Source organism: Orcinus orca, chromosome 2 (assembly GCF_937001465.1).
Source record: "Orcinus orca chromosome 2, mOrcOrc1.1, whole genome shotgun sequence".
Lineage (NCBI taxonomy): Eukaryota > Metazoa > Chordata > Mammalia > Artiodactyla > Delphinidae > Orcinus > Orcinus orca.
Genome location: NC_064560.1, coordinates 2,042,084 through 2,063,583, shown reverse-complemented (window position 1 = coordinate 2,063,583; position 21,500 = coordinate 2,042,084). Strand labels below are relative to the sequence as shown.

Sequence of the window (21,500 nt, the reverse complement as noted above, 5' to 3'; positions counted from 1 at the left end):
CCTCCTGCCACCCCAGGAGCTCGGTATCGCTCGATCCAACAACAGCAACAGCTCAGAGCACAGCCTCTCCGCCCACTTAGGAAGCGTGGGTCCTGCATTTGGGAACCTAGTCAAGGCTCCAAATCTGTTCTGTGTTCCTCCCCGCCTTTTTTTTTTTTTTTTTAACATTTTGCTGCATATAACCAGCTCATACACGAAAAACTCTAAGGTGATGTGAGTTATCAATCCTATCGTTCTTCATTCTCACCCGGGAGCCCTGATGTTCCAGCCACGCCCAGATGACGGGCGACACTGCTCCCCACCTACGTGGCCCCGGCCTGCGTGCGCAGGGCGGCGTCATTACCCGGCTCTGACCAGGGAGCACAGATGCCGTCCCTACGCAGCTCCCCAGACAGGAAGGGGCTCAGCTGCGCGTGGGAGTTGCTACCCCCGCCCACGGGCAGGGAATGCAGGGGAGGACGTGAGGATGGCCCAGCACAGGGGACGGGCCCCGCCAGGCACAGTGTGGCCAGGCCCAGTGCTGCTGTGGCCCGAGCCGGGATTCCCTCCATGCCAGCACCGAGTGCGTGGCCCTTGCAGAGTCACTGACGTTCTCTGAGCTTCAAGCTCTTGGCTGTAAAATAACAACATTGCTAACATGCCTACCTCTCCACCATTCCACCAGAATAAAACAAACCAGTCTCCTTTTGGCCCCTGTGGCCTCTTCCAAACTGCTCTGAGCCCCCCGTCCTCAGGAGGTCCAGGGGTGCTGAGGACCTGCCTGTGGTGTGGGCACTCTCTAGGGCAGACCTCACCCCACCGAGGAACTGCAGGATGAGGGGCCCCTGTGATGCTCCCCAGTCACCCTGATGGCTTGGAGTTGGACAGTGCATCCTGGGCCCCAGCGGCCCCCCAGACCCGGAGGCCAGCCTGGCAGGGTCACAGTGGGGACCAGGCCAGGTGCAGGAGCACGGCTGCCTCGCCCCGTGACTAAAGGCTGGGATCTAGCTGCGCACCACTGATGCGTCCCGACTCAGAATTAAGCTTTAACTGTTAGCACCTATTTATTTCCTCTCAAGGCACGCTTCTCCCGAAAGGGAAACGTAATCCGCTCCAGCCTACCTTTCCGCCTGCCTCCTCTTTCCAGTTCTCTACTGGCCACTAAAGAAAGAAAACGTCTTTTCACTTCAAGCCAGGAAGCGGGGCAGCGGGTCTCTGAGGCACGGGGCGCTGGCGTGGATCTCTGCAAACATGAATGCGTTTTCTCTTTCTACCCTACAAGGCAACCTTCAATCCAAAAGCACCTCGACACCTCCCAAGTTAACCGGGCAGCCTCAGAACCGGGGGGGAATGGCCAGATCGCTCAGAACTCTGTCGACAGGCAAAGACGTCCCAGCGCTGCTCTCAACCCAGCTGAGCCCTTCACTTGTGACAGAAAGAAAGGCGCCTACAGGTCTGAGGGAGGCTGGGATGGAGGGCCTTGAGGTTCCCAGGCCCCCGTGATCACACAGGGCTAGGGAATCCTGAGCAAGCTGTGAACGGGGCTGGGAGCCTCACTGCCCACGTGGAATCCTCCAGGGGATTCTGCTGCTTCCCGAGCGGGACCCAACTCTGATCTCTGATTCAGCCCTTTGGACTGGGATGGACCCCACTCGTGGCACGTGTGCAGGGATTCCAAGGCCATCGTCTTCACCTCGTTAGAAACTAAACCTTCTGCTTCTCAACAACTGTTACGAGGCTGGGTGGATGAACTGAATCCCTGGGCTTATACTGGACACACTGTGTGCCCAGCGCGTAGCAAGTTCTGCAGGAAATGCAGAAGGGGGAGCAGGGCACAGCCTCGGTGCCCTGAAATCCAGGGCGGAAGGTGCAGGTGTGCTCAGCACAGAACCGGAAGCACAGGAGGCGGGGTGAAACCCAGAACGCGTTTGTGCAGCAGCAGCTAAGGCTGTCCTGGCTCTCGGACAACATACCCGCAATCACCCTCCTCCAAAACCCACGGTGGGCATGCTTTTCAGGGGACAGGGCTGCAAAGGCAGTCGTGGACATAAGGGCAGGTTTTGAAGGGCAAGGTTAAAAAAAAGCAGCTTCAAGCCCTTCTCCATCCTGGGCGCCCTCCTGAACCCGCCCCATCAGTGACAACCTCGCCCTCCACAGAGAGGCAGCTCTGACTTGGCAACACAAACCTGCTTCTACTCCACGGGGTGTGAAGAGGGGCCCGCCCCTTTGCTTGTACTCAGTGACCAAGGTGTTGAACGCTCCGACCTGTAAGAGCAAAATCCCTCCCCTGAAGGCTGTCGACCAACAAGGAAGATCCTCCCTGTGAAAGGCGACCTGTAACCGTGGAAGCTAGTTCATTCCCTTTGGACTAGACTCACTGCCTTTTCGTTTGCATGTCTGTTTGCTTCCCTTAAACAGAGGCCTCTGCTCCCACCTGTTTGGGTGGTCCATTTTGCCCAGCTGTACCCAGCCTCGCGCTCTTTGTAGGCACGGCCCCTCCCCCGGCCTGAGCCTGGTCCCCGGGCAGCATTAAAGGCAAACACAGCTTTAGGAAGTGATGGCAAAGGGCTCCCCTAGGTTGAAACTGCCGGGTGAGGGCTGCGGAGTCCTCTCCCGCGCAGGCTCTGGGGCAAAGCCGCCGAAATTCCCTCTAATTTACCTCCCCCCTCCTCCACCAACCCTCCCGGGTCCACCCTCTTTTTGGTTATTAAGAAAACACCCACAGACGCAGCTGTATTCAGACGCGATCTCCACACTAGGGCCCGTGTGTGCACGTGTGCGTGTGCGCGTGTGCACGTGTGTGTGCGTTTGTGAAAAGATGGGTGGAGGCCAGTGGAATTACACGGATACGCGAGAAGAAAGGTTTGCTTCGGCACGGGTGGAGGAGGCGTATCCGTCTCCCAACTCTGCGAGGTACAAGGTGGTGAAACATGTTGATGAGAAAGCAGACGTGCTGGGAATGTGTGCCTGACACACACTGGCTTCTCCAGTGTTTTTAAGTGATTCCTGGCTGAGGAGATACGAAGAGCTTACACGGGAACAAAGAGGCGGCTGAGGATTAAGACGCCGCGCCAGCGGGCGCAACTCGGTTACCGGCCACTCTGCGCTAAACGCCCGCTGCACCAGCCCTGCGTCCCTGCGCACGCCGCCTTGTGCCGCTCTGCTCCCCCCCTCCCAGGCCCCCCAGCCCCACCGGAGGTGGCCAGGGACGGACTCACACACCCACTGCCAGACCCCCGGGGCACGGGGAACGCTGGCTTCAGCTGGAGCTTACCCAGCCTCGGAAATCCGCACAGCGGCAGCAGCGCTCGGGGGCTCCCCGAGGCCCCGAGGCCCGCGGCCGCGGCTGTCGGGCTCGCTTAGGCGGCCGGTCCCCAGCGAGGCCTGGCCGCGTGGGGAGGCGGCAGGGCCATCGTCACACCCGTTCAGCAGGCCGGGGCCCGCCGGCGCCCGGGTCTTCACGGCCTGGCGCCCCTCGCCATCATCCTTGCGCGGCGCCGGCAGCTCTCTGGACAGCTTGTAGCCGTGGGAGATCAGGAGGTCTTCTACGCTGTACATAGCGCTCGGGCCGCGTCCAAGCCCCGCCGCCGGGGCCGTCGTGGTGGCAGGACCCACACTGCGGGACAAGGAAGGAGAGTATCTGTGAGCCGTCACCGACTCCCGTTGGGGCCCCGTGCCTCGCCCGCCCTCGACCCCGACCAGTCCGGACCCTGGGTGCGGTGCCAGCAGAGGAAGGGAAGGCGGGCTCCTGCAGCTCGTTCAAGCCTGGGCTTGGGTGAGTTGGCCCCTCGTGGACCAGAGAGGTGGCGTCTGTTCTTTGATTCCGCTGAGCCAGGGCGGGGCGCCGACGCTGGGGACCGCGCCCTCGGATGGCCGCTCCTGGCGGGAGAGTCGGACTAGCGATTTAAGCCATGAAATGATTGACAGTGTCCCCAGCGCCCACAGCCCAGACATCGGAGGACAACACACACCGGAGAGAAGACAAAACAAAGAGAGAGACTCGGAAGCTGCAATTACTACTCCATGCTGCTAAAAAGAGACATTCCCAGCTTAATCTTACTGTACTTCCCTGCTTTCATCTTGGAGACACACCTTTTGCTCCAAGAGGGCAGAGCGAGATCTTTAATCAACCCGGGGCCAGGATACACTTCAGCAGACGCAATCTGAGTGGGTAACTAGCCGCTGAAAATAGATCTTCAGTCCTTAATGAGAAACGCTGACCAAGCCTACACACCCAACGCGCTACACGATCCCAAGTTCCTTCCCACACGAAACCTGTAAGAATCAAATCCCTCCGCAACGTTATCTTGGGGAGATGGTTTGCACCTCTGAGCCCAGGGCGCCCACGTCCGAATCCTGCCAGGGCACCTTAGTTTAACAGTGGCAACTTCCCCAAACACACTGTCCTAAGACAACGGTACCGGCCAAGAAGAATGGAAATGGACAGAGCCCTACGAGAAGGCACACGCGTGCACAGGCGTGGCACTGCCATGTTTACTTTGACACCAGAGAATCTTCTTTCCTGCGTCTTCCCATCGCTAATAGGGTGGAAGGCGGTTTGGTGAGACCTGCCGCTGCCTCTCCTTGGGCTGTGATGCTGGTCTGGGAGAGCAGCACACAGCAGCGGGCCTGGAAGAGCCCGGCCAGCTCCAGCCCCGCTTGGCTGGTGGACGGAAATAGCTCGAGCACCGTGGCAGCCCCTGCAGACAATGGCCAGGAAATGCCTGCCGCCCGCCTGCAGGTGAAAGGGGGGCACAGGGGGGCGCAGGGGGCGCACGTGCTTCCTGCTGACGGGACCTCTCACGGGGGCCCATCACAGGATCCCGCTGACTGTGCCCGTCCTCAGCTCATCACACTCTTGGCCCGGCAGCAGCAAAGTCTCCACTGTCAGCACGGAGAGGGTGAGGGGACCAGACTGTGGAAGTCTGTGGTTCCGTCAGGTACCTACACGTCACGGAACAGCCACAAGCTCCTGCCGTGGCTGTACTACTAGTGGAACCGTCTCCACAGCAACTCTGCCACTCCTGACCCTGCTGCTGTGCGTCTTCTAGGGCGCTTGTACAACATGGCCAGAGAGATGGAAGGACCAGAGAGGCGAGCGTTCCTTCCGATTCCACTAAGCCGGGCCCTGGGCTGGGACTGCAGAGGAAAGGGATCCCATCACAAACCCAGGGCCGTGGGGACGTGGAGGCAAGGTCTGTCTTGTTCAGTGCTAGGCCCCTGGCATCTGGCACAGAGTATGCTCTCAATAAATCACTGTTGAATGAATGCACAGTGGGAGGAAGGGACATTTGAGCTAGGTTTTGAAGAATGATTAGGAGTTCACTCCATAAACTGCACATGCATGTGTATGAGATGGGGAACTGGCATTTAAAATAGACTTGGGGTACCGTCATACCAGGAGTAAAGAAATGACACGGCAACAGAATCCTGGTAGCCTAGACTAGGGTCCCCAGACTCACTGGCTCAAGGTCACACAGCCAGTTGGCACCACGGCTAAAGTTAGAGTTTAGGTCCGAGGACACTCAGTTTCTCTCTCCGTTACTACGTCAGGCTCTTGAAAAGCAAAGCCAAGTGCGCTGCACCCCAACTGGCCACCCAGTACGCAGAGGAGCAGGCCGGCGTCCACCACAGAATGCACTGTGAGAGCGGTAAGAAGCAATGACCCTCAAGGAAAAGGTCCGTGGGTCACTGTCCTTCCGGGATTAGGTGAACCGCTCCATCCTGGCTCTGTCTGTGTGTAAGTATAGTTAGCAAACCCTTAAGTGGCACGCCAGCTCAGGCCAGGCCGTGAATACCTTTCAAAAAAGACCCAAACGCAAACAAGCCGTACTTGACCTTAGAGGTTTGAGGTCAAAAGTGTATTGATCTGGGGGGACTCGTAACCTGCTCGGCCTCAGAGGCCAGCAGCCTGGGGGAGCAGGAGAATGAAACATAGCAGCTTCGGCACGCAGGCCGTGGGGCCCCATGGGAGGGGGCGACCCACAGGCCCTGCCGCCCGGGTGGGATGCCCAGCGCCCACCCAATCCCCAGAGGACCCCTCTCCCTCTGGCTGGCACTCACCACTTCTCGACCCCAACTCAGAGCCTGGTCTTCTCCCTCCTTTCCACCCCAGGCCAAACATCACCCCTCCCCTCAGACAGAGTTTCAATAGCCACGCGGTGGTCCCAACCCCTCTCGGATTCAGTGTCCTTCCCGTAGCATCCTTACCTACTGCAGAAGGGCTGGCCTGTCCCTAACGCAGCAATCCCCCTGGCCACCAGGAGGGGACGCCAAGGTGCTGAGGAGGAGATGCGCCCTTTCAAACTTTCTGCCCAGCCCTGAGACAGCGGCCTTCTGAACGGATGGCACCCGAGGCCACCCTTGCCCACCAGCCCAAAGGGCTGCTATTCAGACAAGCACACAGCAAAGCTGGACATAAACGCAAGCTATTATAACATGAGGGTTTACAACTTGGAGAGATGTGTGTGTACAGTGGACCCTTGGGTCGCTGACGCCCAGGTCATCAGAAATCTGGGGGTGACTTTACAGTCAGGCCTCTGTACACAGGGTCCCTCTGTATCCTCGGTTCCCCATCCGCGGATTCAACCGAGCCTGGGCGTGCAGGCTCACACCCTGTAAGGAGGCGCTTACTGAAAAGAATCTGTGTATCTGCGGCCCCGCGAAGGTCAAACCTGCGTTGTTGTAGGGCCCGGGCAGGAGACTTTTCATCCCCATGGTGGTGCTGACACCCAGCCCCAGCCATGATCCCGGGGGCAAGTCATGAACCACACCAAACCTCAGTTTTCTGACCTGCAAAATGGCCACTCTCTTCTTGGCTCACCAGACCGTTCTGAGGGCCACATAAGTACAGGGAAAAGTGTAACTCGTGCACAAATGTGAGAGTGCGTTCATCATGCAGCGATGTCTCCTTTGTCTCTGAAGGGTTACCTGCCCGATGAAAAGCTTTCACCTTCGTTATTCATTGTGACCACTAGACCCTTCCTGATTCCCTTCGTGTCACTTGGGATGTGACTCTTGATTTCGAAAGTCACTCCCGCTTTCCATCACCCAGACAGCTGTCTTCCAGGAAGGGACACTTCCATCGCCCTCCGAGTCACTGACAACAGCAAATGTTATTTTACAGAGTCCCAAACGTGGAAACACAATTCCTGAGGGCCTAGGATGCACTGGACACTGAAACTATAACAATGAACGAGACACGTTCTTTGCTCTCGAGAAGCAGCTCACTGGCTCGCTGTGGCGACAGCAGGAAAACGGGTCGTTGAAGCATGGCACACGCATGCACACCGACGGGAGCTTGCCCCTCCCCACAGTGTCACAGCGCTGCGGCGGAGACAAGGACAGGAGGAGAGACGGGACCCTCACCCAGGCTCTCAAGGGGTCAGGGAGGCCTCTGGAAGATCGCTTCTAAGCCAAACAAATCCCTCAAGGTAGAGCTGCACTGTGAGATCACCCTGTGAGTATGATTTTCCAGCCAGTCCATGTAAGAAATTTTTTTCTTTGCTACTTTGTCACCTTGTGTCAAATACTCATAGTGGAACATCTAATAAAGAGCAGTCCAGTCAGCGCAGGTACCTAGATACACTCTCAGGGGAGGAATCCCGGGACACAAGGACAGAGACGAAGGAGCCCACTTTCAGTATCTTTTTCATTCTATGACTATCTGAATACCATTAATGCAGAGAAGACATTTAAGATAAGGACACACGTGTTAACAGGACAGTCCATCAGGGCCCGGCTGCCTCTGAAAGGGGGGAGTTCGTGGCTGGGAGAGTCTTCAGTGGCGGTCAAGGATTTGTCAACTCTGTTGTTTTTACAGCAAATCCACTGAAGGTGTGTGTACACACCTTAGTCAAAACTTGAAAGGGAAAGTACTTACCCTCACATCCTGACGGGTGCTCTCATATTTTCTCTTCCATTTTCACTTTTGAAACATGCTGGCCACTACCCAGTAAATTCAGTGCCACACGAATCGGTCACAACCTACAGTTTGGAAAGCACTGATGTAGAAATCAATCCTGCGCTGGTCAGGATGCTGGACTAGGTGACCCCTGAAATTCTGTCAAGTTCAATGACCCCATCAAGCTATGAGAAATTCCTTAGTCTAACAAGTTCCTTGCTCTGTTCTCAACAGCAAATACACCTCTTCTGTCCTATCAACAATTTCCTTTCAAGAAAAGTCACAGCAACTAAGTGAAGCTACTTTCCTATTCTTAAGAGCATAAGACGAAAAGAAATAAACCTCCTTAAGGGAAAGGACAGTCTGCTGCTTCCTTGCTCTGCCTGTGATCTACCTGGGGCTCGAGACCTGAGGCCTTGGAACACAGCATCACTGGTTGACAGATAAAACCCGGTGTAGCAGGAGCCAAGAGGGCCACCAAGGAGCCCTCAGCATGAACTGGACCTGCAGTGCTGCCGCTTTTATTCTTTTTGGTTGGAGAGAGCCAGGAAGCAGCATTTTGTCTCTTTTGAGTTCACTATGGCTCTTTTCATCTTTTCCTACTATTCTCTGCCCCACAAATTGCTAGAGTTAAGTCCATCATTTCAAAGACAAAATTGAGAAACCGGTTGAAAAACTCTGCCACCCCAATAAAAACCTGATGGCCTGGCAAAAGGGCCACGTGTCCTGGTGGGTCTCCTTCTCTGGGGGGCGTATGTTCGGCTGTTTCTTCTCATCTCAGGTGGAAGCTGTCTGCAGACTTCCACCCGATCAGAGCGAAAACGGAGCAGCTCAGAGAGCTTTCTCGGCAGAAGGGCCTCGCTTTCCATCCTGGCTTCTGCTTGGCGGATGGCCTTTACCAAGTGACTCAACTTCCAAGCCGCTTATTCCAAAGAAAAGCGTGTGGCTTCTAGTAGCTACTAGGATGTCAGGAGAGCAATTTCTACTGGACTTTGTGGCGTTGCTCAATGTTACCAAAGAGAAATCAGGGCCCAACCTGGCCACCCGGCTCAGAGAACCTCTCACCCGTTTATACAACTTGAGTTGAGCGACAGAAGCCATTGGATTAAAGCAAATTGTGTAGGACAGTATATACAAAGAAGGAAAACCGGATTCATAACAAGTCTCTTTTTACAGAGGAAAACTTTTGTGCTGAGTGTGCGACAACACACCAAAAAATAGTTACACTAAATGCAAACTATTGCTTTTTCCCCCTCTGTTCTGTTATTAAAATGCATAATTATAAGCATCAAGACTCCAAAAATAATCGAAGAAACAGTGAAGGAAATAAAAAACAAGGAACAGTGAGCTGGGTGAGAAGACTGGGTTCAGTCCACAGTTCTCTTGTTCACCTCGACAGGACTGGTTTAGATTAGACGAAATTCATGAGATGAGGCCCAAAGAGAAATGCTTACAGCACACAGGCTGTGATCTAGGTGGTTTAGAGGGGTGGGGGGGAGGGAGAGGAATAACAATGCTGAACAGCTCAGTTTCCCGGGTTGGGTTTTATGATTGAGTCATGACATCACTAGGTTTATATTCTATTACTTTTCTTCCCCTTGAGGATGCTTGGGCTAGGTGGTAAGATGCTCAAATACCCTCCAGGAGATGCATGACGAATTCACCAAGAACATCTTCCAATCTGTGGTTAATTTATCCCCCTGCCACCGCTGCAATTAACTCTCTCTGTACAAAGCAGAAGGAAGAGCCTGTTCCATAAGCTCAGAATAGCAGCGCATGAAAGATACTAACATCATCCGTCCCCGAGCATCTGCAGTCTGCCAGCTACTCTGCTAGCTGCCTGGCGCACTTTGTTTTCTACTCCCAGTAAATGTCCTGCTGTGGATATGAACGTCTCCATTTTATAGACGAGAAAACCAAGGCTGAGAGTCCAAGGTGACACAGCCTGCAAGCACAGATCCAAGGGTCAGACCAAGGTCTGTCCAGCTTCACAGCCCGTGCACTATTGTAGGCTCTAAATTTCCTTCCTTAATAAGCAACAGAAGTTTCCCAATTTACCAAATAATGCATAAATATAAACAAGAAAGGAGAGAAGACATGGTGGCATGAAGATGAAAACTATATTTAAAAGGAAAAAATTCTTTATTCTCTTGGACTGAGACGGCTCTTCGAGGCGATGCTTCCCTTGTACACTGAGCACACACACCACACACACACGCACGTACATGCACACACACGAGGGCTCATGCCTCGCTGATGGCAACGTCTTGATGGCCGTACTAGCACTGACTTCTAAACACTCAAATACTCAGTAACACGATTCATTCACAAATACACCACACGATGCTCTCCGACCTTCAGCAGACCTCTTCAATTATTCTGGGTTCCAGGCTCTTGGTTGGGGACCTGGGGTTCTCATAAAAGCTGCCGTGTGAAGCTGAAAAACGGACAAACTGCACGTATGAGAGATGGGAGGGGAGCTTGTAACTTTCAGAAAAAAACTAAATTCTAAGAGAAAAAAAATTATCTGCATAGAAACAGACACCCTTGGGAGTTCCCTAGTGGCGCAGAGGTGAAGAATCCACCTGCCAGTGCAGGGGACACATGTTCGAGCCCTGTTCCGGGAAGATCCCACATGCCGCGGAGCAACTAAGCCCATGTGCCACAACTGCTGAGCCTGCGCTCTAGAGCCCACGAGCCACAACTACTGAGCCCGCGTGCCACAACTACTGGGCCTGAGCTCTAGAGCCTGTGAACCACAACCACTGAGGCCTCGTGCCACAACTGCTGAAGCCTGCGTGCCTAGAGCCCGTGCTCTGCAACAGGAGAAGCCACCGCAGTGAGAAGCCCGCACACTGCAACGAGGAGTAGCCCCCCCTCACCGCAACAACAGAAAGCCCGCGCGCATCCCAGTGCAGCCAACACAGCCAAATATAAACAAATAAATAAATTTATAAAAAAAGTAAAAAAGAAACAGCCACCCTTATCTGCAACGATAACAGGATCTGGACTTAAATGAGCACACAGTGTGAAACCACAGAAGGGTTTGGGCAGATAAAGGAAAGGTGCTTTACACTGACTCTGGCAGGAAAGTGAAGGACTAACACGGTCAGAACAAGGACAGACGTGTGGACAAGTAGTCACAAGTCCCCTCTTTTGTAATGTGCAGGGGTGGTAGCAGAGAGGATAAGGGATGAAGGAAATTATTGAGAGTAACTTTCAAGGGAAGAAGTACAATGGATTTTGGTCTTGGTGACTAAGGTAATGGTCCTTTCATTAGGAGAAACACAGAAGTCGGAAATAACTCCCGGTTGGAGAAGATGACAGGTCATTCGATTTTAATTTAACCAACTTATTCCTGCAAAATTTCTTTGTGCCCAAATCATTCTCGAATGGCTTTTCATCAGAGTTTTTGTCCTTTCCAAAGAACCCGAACGAGACCACTTAAAGCCGTCTTACTCCGCGGTGGGCTTCTAAGTTCTGTAAGTAGCAGCTGTATCCTTTATATCCAGGCTGAAGGGACGGTGAGGTTAGGAAAGCACCGCTAACAACCCATCAGCATTGGAGCATGAACTTGAGCCGTCCACCCCCTCGCTGTAGGGACTAATTTCCATTCCTGCACGTTGCTCAATACACATCTGCTGTGTGGAACGGGGCCTGAGACGATGCATAGGAGAAAAGGAGAGAACCCATGGGTTTCAGTCTTCTCCCTAAAAAGTAAATTAAGAAGACTGAACTAGAGGTTCTTCGGGGTCCTTCTAGCTCTAGAAATCGCCCCTCTCTCTAGCCTCTTCTCCCCTGTGATGAGCAGCGTGCATTTCTAAGTCAGCCGGCCCCGGTGAAGAGAATACAGCTTGTGGCTCTGACACAGAACAAAGCTAACTGGGTCACAGGAAGAGAGACCCTCTGACCTTGGCCTCGTACGTAGCACCCATACAGAGGCCAGCCCAGAGAGCAGAGCTAAGCGGCCACACGCTGAGAGGAGGGCGCAGGTAAGGCCAGGGAGTCTACCACCCAGCACCCTCGCTCCCAGAAGACCCCGAGCGCAGTGATGCCCACTGATTGCAACCTGCTTTGCCCTGGGTGTGTAGGCCCTGCGCTCAGAGAACACAAAGACACACAAGCCCCGCCCACACCCCCACCTGTGGACCTCCTAGGCTGGGAGGCGTGACTCAGGCATTCTCATCACTAGAGGCGGAGGCTTGCGAACGAATGGTACCTAAACAGGCTCCACTGCCTCTTCCCTTCCCATTTATAAAAATGTTCCATCTTTTCGTATTGACGGTCAGCAGGCTCCGCTAGACAGTGAAATGAAACAAAATATTAATAAACTCACGAAATCAGCCAGCACTTTTCGGCCTTTTTAACAACTGCCTAGCACTGAAAACTAAGGGGCAAATACCCGATTAAAAATACGAACCAAACGTTCACCCTCACCTGTGATCAAGGATACGCAAATCAAACCCAAATGCCACTATTCACTTCTCAAATTATTGAAGCTTCTAGAAAGCAACAGCTGTTGTTGGTGAGGACACGGTGAGTGAGCTTTAAGGGTTCTCCTATTTGTGTATGACTGTGTGCAGGGATCTGTAGGTAAATGCTATTTCCTTTCTTAAAAGTGATTAATGTTATAAAATCTTTAAAAATCTGAAACCCTATAGACTAATAATCTCACTTCTTGGGATCCACCCTAATGAAATCATCCCAGATACACACAAAGTTTTATATAAGGAAACTTATCCAAGTTTTAATTATGATAATAAAAAAAAAGCTAAACTAACTGTTCATTTAAGGGATGGTTAAAATTCTGGTGCGTCCACGTGGTAGACTATAATATGCACACAGGTGTATAAAATGATGTTTTCAGATACATAACGGCACAGGAGAAAATGCTCCTGGTCCCGTGTTAAGTAGATAAAAGCCTAGATTCAGTGCATATAATACAATTTCATTTATATACGTATACACACACACACACAGTGTGGGGAAGAGGAAACATACTAAAATAGCAACAGTGCTATTGGATTCTGAGTTTTTAAAACAATGTCCTTATTTATACTTTACTGTATTTTATGATGTTCTGTCATGAAATGGAGTAGATCGAACCGTATGAAGTTTTACGGGTAAAAAACGGTCAAATATTGGCGCTTTCTTACACTTTATTATTATTTCATCATCAGGGAAAAAAAACCCGTAAAAACAAAAAGCTACATAGGTAGGATTAGGAAAATGTACCACTGAAAACGTACTGCATATTTGGAAGACTCAATGAGCATAAAAGTGACACAGAAGAAAAGAATAAATGAATAGTAAATTACGTAAGGCTCAGAGGGTCTAGTATATGGTATTTGCGTCTTATCTGCTACAGATATACTTAACCTGATTATAGCAGGCTCAAAATCACATTCTGCTGATAGAATTGTATGTAAGATTACAAGCAGCATTCTAAAGGTCTCGATGAGACATTGTTACTCTTCTAGAAAACGTTCTCAGTTGCATTTGCTGACATTCCATCCTTAAGATGCAATTAGTCCCTCAAATTGTTGGCAGTTGACTGTAAATATTTCTTCAACTGACAATTTTTTGGTCAAATGTTATGATTAATATATAACAAAGTACTTTCTTTAAACAAGAGGTGAATAGCCAAGACACAAAACAAACCAGACTGAGGCATGTTGCTAACTGAGGCATGGATTTTTATTGCTTTCTACAGCTTTTTTTTTGGTGTTTTTTTCGATGATAGAGCCATGCATTTTATTATGAGCAAGAGGATTGCCATTTCCCTTTCCAGTCTTAATAATTAAATAAAGAGCTCAACAGTTTAAGTCCTGGGACAGTAAGTTCTCACACACTGTCGTCACCACACCACAGAGGGATGACCAGCTCTGCCAGGGCCCTCAAGTGGTGAAAACCTCTTTAGACATAAAAAGCATATTGAACCTGGGAAGTAATAGTTTTTAGTAGGGCAACCGTCATGGAGTTAAGTTTCTTTAAGGTGACAACAACAACAACAACAAAAAACAACGAGATGGAAAACTTGGGTCTGAGATCAAAAGGTTCCTGGAACACTACTCTTGCTGGGTTGGGTTGGTATTAAGGCATTGATTCAAAAAGAGAAGAAAATAAAGTACCAAATATTACAGACTTTATTTTTTTCATAAATATTATCTCTTCTAACTTCTTTGTCTCTTCACCACAACTTGTATGAACACACATACATACACATTCACACACACACACACACACACACACACACACACACAGATCTTCTCTTTCACCTCTAAATCCTGTCACACAATTATTGCTTTGGAGACCTCACCCATTTGTAAGAGACCCTAAGTACCTCATTAACATTTCCAAAAGATTAGCAGTCATTAAGAAAAGGACTGAAATTGGATACGATTTTTTAAATCTTCTGGAATTGTTGGCTATTTGCAAAAACAACTGTAAAACTTATAATAGGTTAGAATTAAATTCCACTATCACCATAGACATCAAACTCCACAAACAAAGATTCCTGAAGTCGTCTATTAAACGTATAACACGCTCGTTTTGTTTCGAATAAAAGAGCCAACATTTAAAAATGTTAGTTTAAATTATTTCATATAATTCTTACATTATTTATTTTCTAATTGCGAAAGTCATATAATGTTATTCTAGAAATAAACACTGAAAAATTCAGCGTTTAAGTAAAAAGTAAAAGTGCCCCCAAGCCCCACTGTGTCAAGAGATAAAACCATCTGGTTTCTGTTTCTCCAATTAGTCTTCCTATACACAGTTGCTTTCTCTCTCTCCCTTTTCTTTCCCTCCTTGAAATATGTATCTTGGTGTCTTTATAATAGTATCTAAATTCTTAGACTTACACACAGAAGAAACAAGCTGAATGAGAAGGCTCTAGAGAGAGAACCAAAAAGCAGCAAACTACAAAGATATTTACTGGTCTGATAATAAAAGGCTCTGTCAGTTGGGCCAGGCGGTCCCCAACTGTCAATATATTACCTTTAGAAAGTTTCTGGAAAATATATTTAGTTAAAGAAAGTTAAGGTAATAAGCCAAACTAAACAAAACATCACAAATTCAGAACAAGATAACTGAGGTTTTAGCACCCGGACGGTTCCTGTATGTTTCAATGACATGTAACGTTTAAAGACTATACCAAAGTACTGGAGACTGTTCTAGCCCCTCTGGGCTGCTGGCTTTAGCAAGTGAGCGCCCCTTTAGCGCGTGCTGCATTCCCTAAGTCAGCCCGCCCTCGAAACAAAGCACAATAGCAAGGTTTCAACGACTGAGATAACACTTCCCATGCAAAAGGTGAACAACAACATCTGCTGAAAAGCCAAATAAACTGCAGTAATGGGTTCAGCCACCGGCCTAGAGGACGTCAGAGACGTAGTCCTTGCTTCTCACAATAAAAACCACAACAGAACAATTGTTTCACTCCAACGCTCTGCATTCTAAACTCTCTTTAGATTAATTAGCGAGAAGACCCGCCAAGCTCTTTAACAGAGAAACGCTGGACTCTGAACAGCCCGGCCCGTGTTTGCGGTCCTCCCAAACTCGAGAACCTGCTGGGGCTGCAGACTGCCGGGCTTTCTTTACTCATAGCATTTCTAAGATTTAGTTTTAAACTGCATTTTAAAGATTAGACTCCAAGGATCTTTTCAAAGGTTTTATTGTTTTTTTTAACTGAAAAATTGGTCCTTATTTATTCTCCTTGTGTACCTCCAGTCGTCAGTTACCTTTTATAGCTAAAATTTTACGGCCCAATGTCTCTGGAATCTGTGACTTACTCAGATGCGTTACTGGATAACTCTGATTAGCCTGTCAAACCCTCCAGAGCATGTGGACACTCGGCATTTTAAGTTATGTTCCAAGGAGGTGGAAAGACAAAAATTTTTTTTTTTTTTTTCCTTTCTGGCACGGGATTCCTCCACCCACCCAATCCCCCTAAATCTCTTGGGCCTGCCAAAGGCCTGACCTTCCCATCTCTGCAACAGCGGGTGAAGTCTGGAGGAAGGCCCAGCAGATGAAGGCCTCTGTTCAACAAATATTTGCTCACCCCTCTAGCGGGAGGGAAACCGTTTGCTGCACGCTGCCTGCCCTGATAACACTTGGAGCCCTTCAGGAAGCTTGTTCAGCTGGTGGCCAAGAATTAGACACCTACCATCAAGGTAAATATAAAGTCCAAGCCCACAGAGCATTACGGAAAACCGAACGAATTTACCAAACTCCCCACTTTACACGAAAACCAACACGAGTTCCTCGAAATAGAATCTGCGTGGAACTTCCAAACAAACTTACACTCGCCTGCCCTGCTGGGCGGTCTGAATCCATTCATCTTAAATTCTGAAACTACCTGACAGACGGCAACGCTTCCCTTTAGTTTTCCCCACTCAGACGACTGCGTCTGCGATTTTCACCCCAGCGTTTCTGGCCGCCTGAATCCCTGGCCCACTCCCCCTCCCAAGAATCCCCTCCCATCGTCCAACCCGCATCTCAGATCCCCGGGATACACACTTGCGAAACTGAAAAGACGAAAGGAAGACCTCCGAGTTGTGTGGTCCGCACGGCTCCGCTCTCTCCCCAGCAGGCCAGGCGTCTAGAGCCGGGGCGGGAGACGCAGCACGGGGTGGCCAGGGCGGCAGGGGACGGGCGGGGGTAGGAACCCGCCTAAGCTAGCTCCCCGAAGCCTTCGGCCCCCGGAGAGCGCGTACGAGCGAGGGCTGGGGCGCGGCCAGGTTGCGCGGGCGTCAAGTTCCCGTTTCCATTTTTTCCTTCGGTAGTGAAATCACAGCTGCTTTTCCAAACCCCTAGGAGAATCCCAGGCGCTCGGCTGCTCTGGCCCGTTTCGGGGGCGAGAGCGGCGCCCTGAGCCGTAGATCGGGCGTGCAGGAAACCCCTGGCCCTCGGGGGCGAGCCGCTGGCGACCGCGGGTGCGGGGCGCGGAGGGTGCGCGCGGAGACCCGGGCCCGGCGGGCGGGCGCGCTGCAGACCGCACAGGGAGCTGGTCAGCCAGGCGCACGGCGCTCTCGGGCGGGGCCCTGCCCTTCTCCCCCCCGGTTTCCCTTTCCCTCCTCCGCTTCACCGCCCGCAGCCGGGGGCCGAGCCGCCGCGGGCACTGGCGGCGATCTGCGCCCTAACACCGGCGGCCCTGACCCCCCGGCGGCGGGCGCGCGCGGCCGGGCGGAGATGGCGCGGCGCGGGGGGGCCGTGGGAACCGGGACCTCAGGGACCCCGCGCAGCGGCTGTCAGCTCAAAGGGTGGACACGCCCGCGAAGGCGCCGGACCCGGCAGCGACCCCCGCCCTCCGGGCCCCCCCGCGCCGAGGGGCGACACGCGCGCCGACGCCAGCCGCGGCCCTCGGCGCCGGCCGGGCAGCGCGCGCCCGGGGCTGGGCACCTGAGGGCGGGGACTCGCGCTCCCAGCAGAGCGGCGCCCCCCGCCCGAGGCCGCGCGGCGGGCTGGGGAGGGCGCCGACCCGAGTCGCGTCCGGGCTGGAGAAGTTGGGGGGCGAGCGCGGGAAGCTGGGGGCGAGGCGCCGTGGGAGCAGACCGGATGGGCGGTGGGAGTCAGGAGGGGCGAGGGATGCCGGGACTTACCGAGCGGCTCCCTCATGCTGCCCCGCGCCGCCGCCGCCGCCGCCGCCGCCGCCGCCGCTCCGGCCCGCCGGGGACCAGTGCGACCCGCCCCGCTCGCTGCCGCCGCGGCCGAGCATGCCCGGAGCCGCCGGCCGCCCCGCCCACCCAGGCCGCCCCGCCCATCACCCCCGCCCACCCCCTCGCTCCGCCCCCAGCCCCTCCCCGCCCGCCAGGCGGCCTACGGGCTCTGGTCTCCGGCCGGAGGGCGGCACCCGAGCGGCGGACGCAGAGCCGAGGGCTCAGGCCTCCTCCCGCCCCGCCGAAGGCACAGGTGAGCGGGCCACCCTTCCCTCTCTTTCCTGTCCCTTTGGTTTGGGCTGCTTCAACCCTGTGCGAATGTACACACACACACACACACACACACACACACACACACACACACAAATACGTATCCACTCACAGAGAAGCACACACACATATTCACACACACACAGATGCACACACACACACATACAGCCACACACAGGTTCACACAAACACACTCATGCACACACACTTTCACAAAAACAGGCACGCGGGAAAGGCGTGAAGAGCGGAAGACAGTTGACAACAATTTAGTGCCTGGGATCGCCTTCTTTAAAAGCAGAGCCCTGGGAGCCTTCGCTGGAGGCTGCCAGGGCCCTGGCGGGTCAGCGGCTCCGTCCTGTCTCCCGTCTCTGACAGATGAGGAACCTGAAGCCTGGAGGAGGTGGAGCTCAGCGGGATGAGCAGTTACCTGCTTCCAGCCCCCTCCACCTCTCTCGAAGCAGTGATCAGGCTGCTGCCAGTTCTGTGGTGGCAAAAGTCCTTGTACTTCGGAGGGCAGAGAAAAGACAAAGCGTTCAACTTTGCTGATGAGTCACAGAGAGGGAGAGGGTATTGGCTAAGTCAGTTTCACTGAGGCAAGGATGGGTGGGCGGAGCAGCCTGGGACCCCTGCAGAACGAATTGGTAGAAAAACGTTCAGCCCCGCTATGGATTTCGGGCTGTGCTCGTTGCCATCATACCAATAATATCTAAAGTCGTTTGTACTCTCACCGCGGGCAGCCCCAGGCTGAGCCCTTCAAATGCATTATTTTCTTTTAATCCTCACCACCGTCCTTTGAGATGGTGGGTCTCGGGGAGGCGCCACAGTTAGCAAATCTCAGAATCTGGCCCAAGACTCTCATTCTGAACCCTCATCGCAAGGCGTGTGCAGTCTACGAGAGAGAAAAAAAAAAGCCAAACACGCCAGTGCTGGGAAAGAAAGAGAATATGATCAAGGGCTGTGTCGTGCCTTATCCGTGGTGCATCCGAGGAAACCAGGGCCGGGAGATGGGAGCAGACTGCATGAGCAGGAGCTCAAGGGGCAGACGGCTTGGGTCCTGATCCCGGGCGCTCTCCCACTTTCTAGATGCGTCACTTCACTTCCGTGAGCCTCAATTTCTTGTCTGTTGAGATGGGGACGACGACAGTGCTCACCTCATAGGGAAGCCATGAGAGTTAAGTGAGATAATGCCTTTTTTAGCACTCAGCATACTGCTGGCACATGGTAAGAACGCAGAAATGTTAGCTCCTACCGCCAACACCTGTCCTGATAGTGGTCTGTGGGAAGGCTTTGCGGGGAGCGCCCTGAAGGCCTGGTAGGTTGCACTTAGGCAAAGAGGAAGGCGATCATCTCCGGGCTGGGAAAATAAGATGAGAAAAAAGCAAAGAAAATAAAATGCAGAGGCTTTTCTGGGAAATCGCAGTTATATACAGCGGTGACATTACTTCTTGTCATAAAAGCATCTCTCAGGGATAGACGGCTTCAATGACACACCACTCCCGTTTGTCCTCAATTTGTCAACACAATGAAATAACTTTTTGGGGTGTGGAACATCTACATGTGCCCAGCAGTACACATATGCGCACACACGAAGCCAAATGTTCCCGCAGGATCATTTATCAACCAGCGCATTGAGATCAGGACACGGTTCCCCATAGAACAACGTTATATTTTCGGGTTTCTGGGTCAGCCCCACGGAAACTTCCTAATGTAGCTGAAATGCTGTGTAGTTGCAGCAGAAGACAACACTGAAGCAGTGGGAGAAACAAACTCAACTAACCCACATAAAGCTTCTTCAGAAAGAAACGGTGGGAGCAGAAAGGTAGGGCAAAGGCAGCTTTCATTAGAGGGAGGTACCGGGACTGCGATATTGGAGATGTTGGAGAAGATGACTTCATGATTTCCAAGATTCCTGTGGTTTCCTGACACTGCCTCTTTATCATGACAACCTCGTTCAGAGTGTTTGCCTTCCCTCTTTCTTCAGCACAGACACATCACTGGCCCTGCTCTAATCACGGCCATGACTAAGGCCGTTTCAGAAGAACAAGCAGAATGAAAAAATGAGGATGGGGCAGCGGGAAGCAAGGAAGAAGGTGGGAGACTTTTCTGCAGATTTGGGGATACCGCTGTGAAGAGGGGAGAGGGCAAGATAGAAAAGGCACATGAGTATGAGGGGTGGGTGTCTGAATTATAAACGGAAGAAAACAGAGGTGAACGGGAGCATGGTGTTTCCCCAGATGAAGGTAGAAGCTGGGGAGGAAAATCCATTGCGCCCATTTCCCACACTGGTCACCAGTACATAGACCAGGGGTGGTGGACAGATGTGCGAACCAGCTGTGTATCCATGTGCGTATATGTGGTCTTCTGCCTTTTATATATACACGCACGTATACGTGTATACGTATGTTTGTTATTGTTTTTAGAAAAAAAAGGCAGGTCTCTGTAACTCAGAAAGCACCTGCATAGGTTTTATTTTGACTGCAAAGAGAACCCCTTTCCTTCCCCCCATCACCTCCCACCCTCAGTTTGGTGTAACTTCACTCCCTCTCTGTCATCTACTTGATTTTGGGAGATTTAAACACAGGAAAAAAAAAATCTATCTACTGCTTATGCAATTGTGAGAAAACAAAAAATGTGGTTTAAAGCAACCCTGAGCGGGACCCGGTGCCAGGATCCAGCCCCGGATGGCCGCACGTCTCCGCCTCTCTCCGAGTCCTGGAGAAGGGACTTCACAGGCTCAGGAAGGAACTGGATTATTGAGTCATCAGGGCAGATGTGCGATGACCAGAGAGAGAATGCTTAACGGCCTTCTTACGGAAAAAAATAATAAAAAGGACAAAGCCCTTGTTCCTTTGACTTGCTGCTTTTGTGAGGACCTAGAAACCTGCCGCCCCACCGCCGTCCTCGCTTTGGGGCCTCGGTGATGACCCTACCGCAAGGTTTCTTTTAACTTACTATTGTTTGATGTTTTTCTCAGTCTGTAAAAACACTACCAGTTCTCGTTTTCTAAAAAGATTAATGTTCTCGATAAGACCTTGAAGTCCCTCTTGTTGGCTTGTTCTAGAAACTCAGACAATAATAGTTATACAAAAACTAGAAAGGGTTGTATAGCAACAGGTGCTAAGAAAACTTGTTTTTAGACCTCGACATACTTTCTATTAATTCATAATGCTATGCTGCATTATTAGTTTTAACCAAGAACTGCATTATTAGTTTTAACTAAGAACTAGAAATCTGTTTTCCCAGATGTACTCCCTGGACCACTTACTTCCAGATCAACCAGGGGGTTTGCCAGAAAGCCAGATTCCTGGGCCTCATTGGACACAATCAGAATTTCCAGTTGCTACAGTTGAGAGCCTGGAACCTGTACTTTCAGTGAATGCCCAGATAATTCGCATACACTGCAAAGTTTGAGAAGCAGGGAGAGAGCACAAGAAACAGAGCTAGTGTGTCGAGGGCCTAACGGAATGATTGGCACGTAATAAACATTCACAGAACGGCAGCCGTCGTCACCATTACATGATGCTGGCGGAGGCCCTGGGGGAATAAAGTGCCTTAGGTGTCTGTTAACTGCAGGCTTAGAAGACTGGGCACCACCCCCAACAGAAATTTTACAACCCTGGGGATTAAGAAAAAGGATGACAAATGTATTTCAGTCCTATACCTTCACTCTGAGGAGATTGAATCTGCATGGT

General features: G+C 51.8%; 1 protein-coding gene across 4 annotated transcripts in view; it reads right to left on the bottom strand.

Moving 5' to 3' along the window:
* The window catches only part of JCAD (junctional cadherin 5 associated), a 74,875-nt gene that overhangs the window by 22,601 nt on the left and 30,774 nt on the right, over positions 1–21,500 (bottom strand). The window contains exons 1-2 of one of the 4 annotated variants that reach the window (XM_004278654.3): positions 17,482–17,599; positions 3,254–3,595 (exon numbers count right to left, since the gene is read on the bottom strand). In XM_004278654.3, coding sequence (XP_004278702.2) covers positions 3,254–3,595; positions 17,482–17,597 — 458 coding nt within the window. In that variant the 5' untranslated portion in view covers positions 17,598–17,599. Of the gene's footprint in view, positions 1–3,253; positions 3,596–7,861; positions 7,985–16,399; positions 17,112–17,481; positions 17,600–21,500 lie in introns of those variants that run through there. The other 3 variants (XM_033403498.2, XM_033403499.2, XM_049706467.1) reach the window with 3 other exon arrangements.